Source organism: Mauremys mutica, chromosome 25 (genome assembly GCF_020497125.1).
Source record: "Mauremys mutica isolate MM-2020 ecotype Southern chromosome 25, ASM2049712v1, whole genome shotgun sequence".
In the NCBI taxonomy this organism is placed as follows: domain Eukaryota; kingdom Metazoa; phylum Chordata; order Testudines; family Geoemydidae; genus Mauremys; species Mauremys mutica.
The window spans coordinates 5,398,926-5,409,598 of record NC_059096.1 but is presented as its reverse complement, the minus strand read 5'-3'; the positions used below and the strand labels follow the sequence as shown (position 1 = coordinate 5,409,598).

The 10,673-nt window shown below is 56.9% G+C and overlaps 1 protein-coding gene across 5 annotated transcripts; it reads left to right on the top strand.

Moving 5' to 3' along the window:
• The first annotated feature begins 150 nt into the window (after positions 1-150).
• On the top strand, positions 151-9,973 carry LOC123356588. 5 transcript variants are annotated; one of them, XM_044999955.1, is made up of 7 exons: positions 151-213; positions 1,858-2,132; positions 3,888-4,558; positions 5,214-5,284; positions 5,899-6,144; positions 7,359-7,605; positions 8,940-9,973. In XM_044999955.1, the coding sequence occupies exons 2-7, from the start codon at positions 1,927-1,929 to the stop codon at positions 9,047-9,049; spliced, it is 1,551 nt and encodes a 516-aa protein (XP_044855890.1). In that variant the 5' UTR covers positions 151-213; positions 1,858-1,926; the 3' UTR covers positions 9,050-9,973. The 5 variants fall into 5 exon arrangements, with proteins under 5 accessions (XP_044855890.1, XP_044855891.1, XP_044855892.1 ...); XM_044999956.1 differs by having other exon boundaries at positions 154-213; positions 1,861-2,132; XM_044999957.1 differs by lacking the exon at positions 151-213 and adding an exon at positions 1,199-1,258.
• The last annotated feature ends 700 nt before the right edge of the window (positions 9,974-10,673 follow it).

The window sequence follows — 10,673 nt, the reverse complement described above, 5'->3', positions numbered from 1 at the left end:
CAGGGGGCAGGACGCCGGACGTCCCGCACGCCGGGGCGGGGCGATTCAGCTCACGCCCCTGTCCCGGCAGCCAATAGGGAACCGATCCCTGGCCGCCAATCAGGCGGGAGACAGGGCCGGACTTCAGCCAGTGGGGAAGCGGCAGGGGCGGGACTCGGGGGACCAGGAAATGGTGTCAGGGCTGTAAACAGGCACATGGAGGGGCTGTTAAAGGTACAGTGTCCCGGGGGGAGGGAAGGATGGGGGTGGATAACAGGAGGTGGGGGACGAAAGGGAGGGTCCATACAGGGGGCACATGGAGGAAACAGAGGGAAGGGCACGTGGGGGGAACAGACAGGAGCAAGGAGGGAAGGGGGCAGACAGGGGACATGTGGGGGAATAAACAGAGGGAAGGGGGCAGACGGGACATGTGGGGGAATAGACAGAGGGAAGGGGGCAGACAGGGACAAGTGTGGGCAAAGACAGAGGGAAGGGGGCAGACAGGGGACATGTGGGGGAACAGACAGAGGGAAGGGGGCAGACCGGGGACATGTGGGGGGAAGAGACAGAGGGAAGGGGGCAGACAGGGGACATGTGGGGGAATAGACAGAGGGAAGGGGGCAGACAGGGGACATGTGGGGGAACAGACAGAGGGAAGGGGGCAGACAGGGGACATGTGGGGGAATAGACAGAGGGAAGGGGGCAGACAGGGGACATGTGGGGGGAACAGACAGAGGGAAGGGGGCAGACAGGGGACATGTGGGGGAATAGACAGAGGGAAGGGGGCAGACAGGGGACATGTGGGGGAACAGACAGAGGGAAGGGGGCAGACAGGGGACATGTGGGGGAACAGACAGAGGGAAGGGGGCAGACAGGGGACATGTGGGGAAAACAGAGAGGAGGAGGAAGGGGGGGACAGACAAGGCTCCAGACAGGAGACAAGTGGGTTCAGTCAGGGCAAGGAGAAGCGGGTGGGGATCAGACAGATGTCATGAGTGGGGGGAAATCAAACAGAGGACAAGGAAAGGAAGCGGGGAAAAGAGCTGAAAAGATACAGGACTAGACAGGGTCAAGTACATGAAGGGTTGTTACAAGGAGGAGGGAGAAAAAATGTTCTTCTTGGCCTCTGGGGACAGGACAAGAAGCAATGGGCTTAAATTGCAGCAAGGGAGGTTTAGGTTGGACATTAGGAAAAACTTCCTGTCCGGGTGGTTAAGCACTGGAGTAAATTGCCTGGGGAGGTTGTGGAATCTCCATCATTGAGGATTTTGAAGAGCAGGTTGGACAAACACCTGTCAGGGATGATCTAGATAATACTTAGTCCTGCCTGGAGTGCAGGGGACTGGACTGGATAACCTCTCGAGGTCCCTTCCAGTCCTGTGATTCTATGAGGTTACAAGAAAGGGAGGAGGCCAGACAGAGGGCAAAGAGGGACCAAAGTGGGTGATCAGGGCAGGGGTAGTAAGGGAGGAGGAGACGGGAACAGAGAGCAGTGCAGGGCCAGACAGGAACAGGATGAGGGAGAAGCAGGTGTCAAAATAGGCAAAGGGCTGTTTTTAGAGAGGGGTTGGGGAATCAGATGTGGGACAAGGAGGGGGACGTGTGCATCAGAGAGAGGAGAGGGAGATGGGGGAACCAGGTCAGAGGAGAGGGTGATGGGGCTAATCAGAGAGAAGGATGGAAAGCTAAACTAATCCTAAACCAAGAGAATGTGTGTGTGGGTGCTGAGGGGTAGAAGTTGGGGGGCTGGATCAACTGGACCAGTGGTGAGGGTGTTAGGACAGTGTCAGATCAAAACTGGTATTTGTATACACTCCTCTTCCATTTCTTTTTTCCTGCTGGTGTCTCTTCCCATCTCTCTCCCCCTTCTCTCTTCAGCAGGTTGAGTTTTCCTCCCTCTCCTCCACTGTGTTTCATTGGGGCTGGAAGGTGTGACTATGAGAGCCAATGTCTGGTGGTGTCACTGACCTGCAGCGCCACCTCCAGGCCATGGAGCAAGAGATGGGAGATGGCGAGCAGCCGGACGATCACCCACTGTACAAACTGCCTGAGCCTGGGCTGGACGGTGCTGTTCTCTGCAGCCCTGACTTCCAGCAGCCCCAGGAGCTGGAGCTCCAGGAGTCCCGAGGACACGCCCCCCCAGAATGTACCAGGTATGGGGAGTGGGGGCAATGCCACAACAGATTCACCCAGCTGGACCCACTGAGAACTGGTGAGAAGGCACAGTAGTGGGGGCCTGAAGTGACTTTTTGCAGAAGGCAGCATGGCTTAGAGGTTAGAGCACTGGACTGGGATTCAGCAGACCTGGGTTTGATTCCTGGCTTGATGGGTGACCTTGGACAAGCTACTTCCCCTCCTTGACACCTCCAGCTTTAATGGTTGCCGCTGTTATGGGACACCAGCCCAGCAGGAACTGGATTGTGACCCTCAAACTTGTTTCTTACAATCCCTTGAACAGCCAACTGATGGTAACAGCTGGCAGGCACTGGGCTGGATTTGAACAGTCCCTGACAGGGAAAAGGCACCAGCTCCCATTCCCTGTAGCCCTCTGGTCCCAATTCGTAGGGAGTGACTCTGCAGAGCCCCAGAAGCAGCAGCTACCATTCAGAACCGCGTGTGAGCATAGCAGACAGGGTGCTGGACTTGGGTTCTACACCCATCTCTGCTGCGGACTCTCTAGGCCGCTTATTCCATCCCGTGCCTTAATTCCCTGCCTGTAACGTGGGGATAATAGTTCCCCCATATCCCAGGTGTGCATTGAGGATACAGTCCAGTTCTGGTGTCCACAACTGAAGATGAACTGGAGAAGGGTCAGAGAAGAGCCACAAGAATGAGGAAAGGATTAGAAAACATCTTGCAGTGATAGACTCAAAGAGCTCAATCTGTTGAGTTGAACAAAGAGAGAGTTAAGGGGTGACTTGATCTGTAAGTACCTACATGGGGAACAAATATTTAATAATGGGCTCTTCAATCTAGCGAAGAAAGGTCTAACACGCCCCCATGAAGCTAGACCCCTTCAGACTGGAACTAAGGTGTAAATTTTTAATAGTGAGGATCATTAACCATTAGAATAATTTACCAACGGTCATGGTGGAGGCTCCATCACTGGCAATGTTAAAACAAGATTGGATGCGTTGTTCTAGAAGATCTGCCCTGGGAATTGTTTGGGGGAGTTCTCTGGCCTGTGGTGTACAGGAGGTCAGACTAGATGATCACAATGATCCCTTCTGGCCTTGGAATCTGAGTCCATTAATAAGGGTGAGGTGCTCTGATGCTGCAGTGAGGAGGGCCATCGAAGTCCCTAGATAGAGTGAATACAGTAGCGTTAGCAGGGGGTGGCAGGGGGGCGGGGAGAATGGAAGAGCTCTTTCTCACTAGAACCCGTCTGATCTCATAAGCTAAACAGAGCCTAGTCTTTGTCCAGGAGACTTCCACAGACCACCCCAGTGCTGGTGATTCGGCAGCATGCCAGGAGGTGCTTAGCAGGTTTGATTCACAGAAGTGTGAGGCCCCTGCAATGCTCACTGAAGTCAGAGGGGCTTTGAATATACTGTCTTTTGAATTACAGCGAAGGCCACAATCCTGAAGGCTTGTGGCCATTAAAGATCCTCCGGAACTTTTCACAAGAGTTAGCCCCAGTAGGCTGCCCAGTGGTGGAGTTCCAGCGGTTCCAATCTACCTCCAGAAATTCCCCCTGGAGTTGGATATAACATTCTCCTTCACTTCCTCCCATAAATTGCTGTGTTAAACAGCTGCCACATACCATCCCAGAGGTGGCTGCATTTCACTGGTGGGTGATCTGATTGCTACATGTGCATACACAGTTTGTACAGTATTTGGAGACAGTAAGGGCTGGAAAGATGTGATTTAATTATACTCGCTTCTTCTTGGCTTTTGTCTGCTTCCAGCGCCCAACCTCATGGAGCCCTGAGCAGCCTTGGGAGGCCCAGCCACTCTCTGCTGTGCGTGGAAGAGGAGATCAAGAACCGGAAAAGACCCAGGCTCTCCAATGGACCCCAGACCAGTCCCAGCCTTGTCTCTCACTTCCCTCGTGCGCTGAGCGGGCCACAGCCCCAGGGCCTGTCCCCCTTTGGACACGTCCTTCAGAGCAATAGCCTGGATCTCCACAGCAGATGTCCCCAGGACGGGCTGCCACACACCAGGACTTTGGACAGTCCCAGAGCCGCGCATTCTGGGGCCTCGGTGCTCTACAGGCCCAGCACAGAGCAGCTGGAGTCTCCATCCCTGAATTACGGACTCGAGGACGGCTGCCCATGGAGCAGCCGAGCTCCCTCAGGAGGCAGCAGCATTAGCAGCCGAGCGAGCAAGGTGACGGGTCTATACGCTGAACTGGTTAAGGAGCTGGAGCTGCAGATGTCCGAGCTGCGGAATCTCCTCGCCTCTCGGGAAGAGGCCGCCATGTGGCAGGAGAGGAGGATCAAGGAGCTGGAGCTGGAGAATCAGCAACTGAAGAGCCAGCTCCGGAACCTAGAGGAGCAGAACGACCTCCTCTCCAGCAGGAACGGGGCAGGGGCAGTGGCAGGCAGGACGGTGCTGGGGTCCGGAACCAGCGGTGTTGGTAACCGAATCCTCCTTCCTTCCCTGCCTTAGCATCGTGGAGGCAGTTTGCAGCTATGCCAGCTCCGATGGCGTTAACCCGCTCTCGGGCGCCAAGGCCTCAGCTGGTCTCTGCATTCCCCACTTAAAACGGTGCCCAGCTGGCTAGAGGCACCCGAGCGGGCGTGGTGGGGGCGTCACCTTATCCCGAGGTGTCAGGCCTTGGCCCCAGCTGGAGGCAGCAGCTCAGCCTGATGGACCAATGGTGTGATCTGGCTGGGCAAACCCCATGTCCCTAGGTTAGAGCTGGGAAAACCCGTGTGAGCGCTCTGGGCTCGGCCGTAGACTCTGGCCTCCCCCTGTGCCTGGCTGGGCGTTCCAGCTCGAGTGTGGTGGCTGGAACTCTAGCGGTGCTGCCTAGAGAGAAGAGCACAGCCAGCCATCTGGGCAGCTACACGGGCGCCAGCTCTGTAGCGAGGCTCCTGGGCTGGGATCAAAGGGGGACACCCCTGTATGAGCTCTGGGCACCAGGTGAGCAGCAGGGTGGCCAGGGAAGGACCCCTGTTCTTTGTGCATGTCTGGGACTCGCGTGCGCCCCAGCTCTGCCTGAGGCCTGGCCAGGGATGGAATTCCTCTGCGATGCTCAGCTCTGTCTCTGTGCACGTCTCTCTCCCCAGACATCAACGAGAGCAACATCCAGTTCCTGAAAGGCCTGGTGGGGCTGCTGGAGACCAACGCAGCATTGCAGGTGGGTGCCCCAGTGTCTCCCTTTGTCCGAGCGGTAGCTACCAGCACCTTGGAGGCGAAAGGCTTCCCTGGGTGCGAACGAATCAGAGAGGCCGGAGATGAAGAAACCCCATTCAAGCCCATCTGCCCAGGCTCACGGCCCTGGAGAACATTTTCTAAGGGTTGGCCCAGTGTAATTTAACTATTCCAGGCAATGGGGGGGATTTTGCTCCTGGGGAGAGGATCCCACACCCTCTGCTGTCATTCTTCGCCCCCCGCCCCCATATCCCAGTTAAACCCCGTGGTATCATTGCAGGGGCAAGCCGAGTCTCCTGGGCACCCCCTTGGTGTTTCCTCCCTCCATAGCCTCGGATCACGTCCTCCTGCTTAGCCAAGCCTCACCGATTTAGCTGTTTCTCCAGCCAGGACCCTGCTCTTCTCTGAACACCCTCCAGTTTCTTTCTGGTGTTGAGGAGCCGAGAACTGAAAGCAGGTTGGGCCAGAGCTTACGGAGGGCCCATCCCCTCCTGGGAAGCAGGGAGGGGTGGAGGCAGGAAGGGGTAGCTCATTTATCACTCAGTTTTTCCACCGCACATCCCTGTCTGTGGCATCCCCACACATTCGCTCCTATTGCAGGCCAATGGCCTCCAGCCATTCACCTCTCCCACTGTGGGGGAGCAGAGGTGCACCCCAGCTGAAGTCCCAAAAAGCCCCCCGGTCTGGAGGATGCGAGCTGGGGTCCCAAGCGGCTTCCCACCCTGGCTGAGCACAGAGGACGGCTCGGGGAGCCCCGTCACGCTCAGCGACGCCACCTGCTTATGGGAGGAGAACATACAAGACACGCTGCCCGATGGCACCCCGGTGTGGGCGTCGCCCGTGGAGGTGGGTGTTCCGCCATCGGCTCCTATGGGGGCTGTTGCTCATTGAATGCCTGGGGATGCTGTCTAATGGGACCTCGGGCGGGCAGTAGCCATAATAGGGGATGGCGCACGTGCCTTGGGGGGAGAGGGGGGACTGAGTATTATCTTTTCTCCTTGGAGCCAGGACCATCCCTACCCTTCCAGCAGGACAGGTGGACACCTCGGTCCCACACTTATCCGGGCAGAGGCTGAACATGGCGGGACCACGGCTACTTCCCAGCATCCCTAGGGAAGCTGACCGGGCCCTGCTCTGAGATCCCCCTCCCTCGTTGTTTGGATCAAAGGCTCCATAGCCAGATATCCTGCCCCACCCATACCACTTCCAGCTCTCTGAAGAGGGGCCCAGGCAGACTCTGAACGGGTTGGGGAAATGGCTGCGACAGGGTGTTCCTAAATCAGCAACAGACGCACCTCGGTTCTTCCTTTTACCGATCAGCCAGCCCATGCCAAGCTCAGGCTTCTGTGATTCCCTGGGCCCGCGCTTGCCCGGAGAACGGAGCCCAAACAGGCAGCTCCTCGAGCCTTAAAAGGTGCCTGGCTTCCTGAGGACTGCGGAAATGGAGCATTAAGCCTCTCCTGGCTGAGTGAGAGAGGAGACTCCTCTTGCTGGCTCTGGGGGTGTTATCCAAGCTCCGGCATCTCTCCCGAGAGCAACAGGGTGCAGATTTGCCCTATAGTATCTGGGGTGATAGGCAGGACTCAACTTGGAGCGCTGTGTGTGGCCGCTGCTCTCGGACAAACACATTCCTGCCCTATTTTAAAGTAGGCCCTTGCTTAAATTCTAGTTGAAAGGCAGGAGTGCAGTCCAGTGACTGGAGCAGAGAGGCAAGAATCCTGGGTTCTAATCCTGGCTGTAGGATGGAGCGTAGTCTAGTGGTTGGAGCAGATGAGTCAGGACTTGGGTTATATTCCCAGCTCTGCCAGTAACGTGCTGTGTGACCCAAGGCAAGTTACTCAGCCTTTCAGTGCCTCACTTTCCCCATCTGTAAAATGAGGGCTGATATTCCCCTCCCCCCGCCCCAGATCAATGGGATTGGGCCTGAGAGAGGACAGCAGGGATTAGCCCATTGTCTGTCGCTTGTTTAGCCTGCATGGTAGGGTCTGCCTGAGTCTCCCCAGACTCCAGGCACCCACAAAAGGGCAGAAAGACGAGGGGCTTCTCTCCCTTTGCCATAGGAGAATGGGAGGCCCAAGCTGGAGCTGATCCCCAACTCGGGGGTCTACATCACCCACCACCAGCTGGACGACCTCTCGCAGGTTTCTACTGACAAGCCCAAGCTGATGACCAGGCGCCTGCTGGATTACTTCTTCTCCCGGGAGACGCTCGCCAGGTCTTCGGCCACCGGCCAGCGCATTGCCCACAACAACACGACCATGGAGAAACCCATCCGCCTGCCGGTCGCAGTGGTAAATGCTATCAAAGGTAGGGGGAGGTGGGCAGAGGGCTTTGTGGAGGGAGATGGGGCGAGGCTGGGGCTCCCGACGACGCAGAGGGTGGAGAGCGCACATGGTGTCGATCCCCTGCAGAAGGGACAGGATGACGCTGTTTGATCCCTGGCCGACAGGTTCCTTCTGCTCACCTCCTCCATTGTCCTTGCCCAGCAGGAGAGGTTCTATTTGGTGCGAAGTCGGACTGCCTGAGACTGAATCCACAGAGCCGGCGGATAGCACCAGCAGGGGCACAGCAAAGCCAACGGGGCTGAGGCCTGCTTGGGGTTTTCCTCGGGCAGCCTCTCCCGGCTGCATGCCCGGTTCAGTTCTCAGCTCCCTTGCTGAGACTGCCAGAGCTGGCCAGTTAGTGTCGGGGTGGTGACGGCTGCTGGGGATCGGGACTAGCTGTCTACTGGCAAGAGGACTGAGCTGCCCCACTCCTTTCACCTTGGCCATGCACCGCCCCAGGGAGATGCTGATTTTCAGTCCCTGGCGAGCCGGGCTTGATTTGAATTGGGGACTTAAAGAAAAGCTCAGAGCCCATTCCCAGCCCCTCGAACCGTCCAATCTGCTATTTGGGAATATATTTTATCCGTACCCTCATCTGTGCTGGTACAACTCCCCCTTCTGCCGTGGTGCATGACCCCCAAACACAGCAGCCTTGTTACTGCCAAAAGAGCCACTGGGCCCGGCCCAGCGAATTCCAAACCGTAACCACCCAGCATTAGCGGTGAGAGAGAGAGAGAGGGTTAGCTTTAATACCCCAAGCTGTGTGCCTGGGTTGGACAGGCGGAGACGCCGGAACGATTCTCACAGCAGATGCAGGCCAAGGTTTCCAGAAAGGGTCCACTCGTGGCACCTTAAAGGGCCCTGATTTTCAGAGTGCCGGTGCTAAGTGCTTTCTGAAAACCCCGTCAAGGGGTCTCCGCTTGGGCACCCACAAGCCAAGGCAGCCCAGATCCCCAGTCACGTCCCCCTGCGCTTTACACGCCTTCGACTCACTAGCGTTTCTGATCTAGTTAATCAGCCGCCCCCGCGCAGTTCCCATGACGTAGGGATTACCACCCAGTTTGGCAGCAAAGGATTCAGACACAGAGGGTGAAGAGACCGCCGGGCTAAATGCAAGATCAGATTGGATGGGTGATGCCGCAGGCCGCACAGCAAGTTAGTAGCACCTCTGGGATGACAACCTGGGTCCCACATGCTGCAGGGTCTTAGGGGTTTTGCATGATGGGATCTGGCAGGATTCACCTCAGTGGATTCATAAAAAGCCAGAACGACTCCGGTTTTTTGCTCCACTTCTCTGCCCTTCCCCCCCTCCTCCAGAGTACGTCACCAAAGTGTGCGGCAAGAGCTGCAACTTCAACGCCGTGATCAACAGCAAGTGTGGCACCTCCCGGAGGGCGGTCAAGAAAATGATCATCAAGATGGAGTAGACGGCGCCTGGGCCGGGGCCTCCCAAACGTCCAACGGCGAACCGGCTCCGAAACCGCTCCTCAGAGGATCCGTCGTCGCCCCCCACTCCAACAGACGCTGGGGTGCTGGCGGCCCAGGTCCCCTCCCACACAGCTGCTCTGGGGGTGAGCGCAGTGGAGAGAACGCGCCCCTCCTGGCGGACGTTACGGGGGCAGCAGTGGCCATCCTGGGACAGTCAGTCCTAGCACGCAGACCTCGGTGCGTGCATTCCTGGGGAGGGGTGACTTACGCCTTCGAATGAAGAGTCTGGGATCTGCCGCGCCTGGGGGAGAAGCGAGCTGGCGGGCGCGCTCTGCCGCCATAGCTCTGACCTTCCGTTCTAACGAGTCCTTGATCCCACCGGGGATGCTGCACTCACCCATGGGAAAGCTCTGGCCTCTTTCAAAACTTGTCAGCTCCATTCTGGAATCCCGGCGCCGCGACGCTGACCATGAACGCTGCAGCTCTCTTCCCCCCGCCTCCGGGCAAGCGCTTCTCCCAGCGCATCAGACTGGAAGAGGGACAGTGCCGGCAGTGGAACGGAGCCCAGGCTGCAGTCACAGCACTGGACTCTCTGGCCAGAGCAGGGGAACTTCTGCTTTGAAACGGTTCTTACCAGACTGTTTACCGGCCGGGCTGTAGATAAACCCAGAGCCTTAAGTCTTTGGAGTGACGGGGTGGGATTCAGTCTCCCTCCCATCCAGCAAGGTCTGCTCTCATGCGGAGACTCACGGCGTGGCTCAACTGGCAATTTCTCTGCTCGCTGTAGGTGTAAGAATTTAACTGGGGGCAGAACATTTGTTTCCCCCTGTAAAGGAAGTTCCCATAAATACTCTATTTCTTGTAAATAAAATAATCTTTCCTCTCCTCCCAACTTCCCTAATAAAGGCTGGAATGGAACCGTGCAGGCTGTTGTTTCACCTTACTGCTTCCCCATGCTGGGGGGTGGGGCATGGCGGAATTTAGAGTCTCTAGGGTTGTTATAGAGATTAAAAGTAGCATCTTAGGATGCTAAGCTGCCTACAGTAGACACTAGGGTGACCAGATGTCCCGATTTTATAGGGACAGTCCCGATTTTTGGGTCTTTTTTCTTATATAGGATCCTATTAACCCCGCACCCCCTGTCCTGATTTTTCACACTTGCTGTCTGGTCACCCTAGTAGACACGGCCAAAACAGGCTGGGTAATTGTAACCGTAGTTCCTTCCCTCCTGTCCCAGATACTGAACTATTTCTTACCGACCCCCGAGCCATGATCCAGCCTGAAGGCCTCTCGGAACGAGAATTCAAAGTGGCCAGTTTGGTGCACTTGCTGGCCTCGTCCGGCAGGCTCAGAATGGAGCAATTCCCACCTTCCCGATGACGCTGGCTCCTTTAAGAGGATCCTTCTCTCGCTTCCAGGAGATGTTAACAGAGCACAGCAGGGGCAGCTGTGTGTGTGGAGGGGGAGGGATGGAGGTAGGGGGACTCCCGCCCTCCAGGTCACCAGGCAGCTTTTGAAAGCCATTGGCTGTACTTTTTCCTGCCCAGTGCTGGTGAACGGGGCTTGATTGAAGGCCTTTGGGTACCCAGAGCAGGGACAGCACAAGGGCTTCCCCAATAGTGC

What these genes read in the sequence shown, in the direction of transcription:
- LOC123356588 (XM_044999955.1), top strand. Translation starts at nt 1,927, where the DNA reads ATGTCTGGTGGTGTCACTGACCTGCAGCGCCACCTCCAGGCCATGGAG. An exon ending in AGACCAACGCAGCATTGCAG is followed by an intron (nt 5,285 to 5,898) that starts GTGGGTGCCCCA and finishes CTCCTATTGCAG; the next exon opens with GCCAATGGCCTCCAGCCATT. An exon ending in AGTGGTAAATGCTATCAAAG is followed by an intron (nt 7,606 to 8,939) that starts GTAGGGGGAGGT and finishes CCCCTCCTCCAG; the next exon opens with AGTACGTCACCAAAGTGTGC.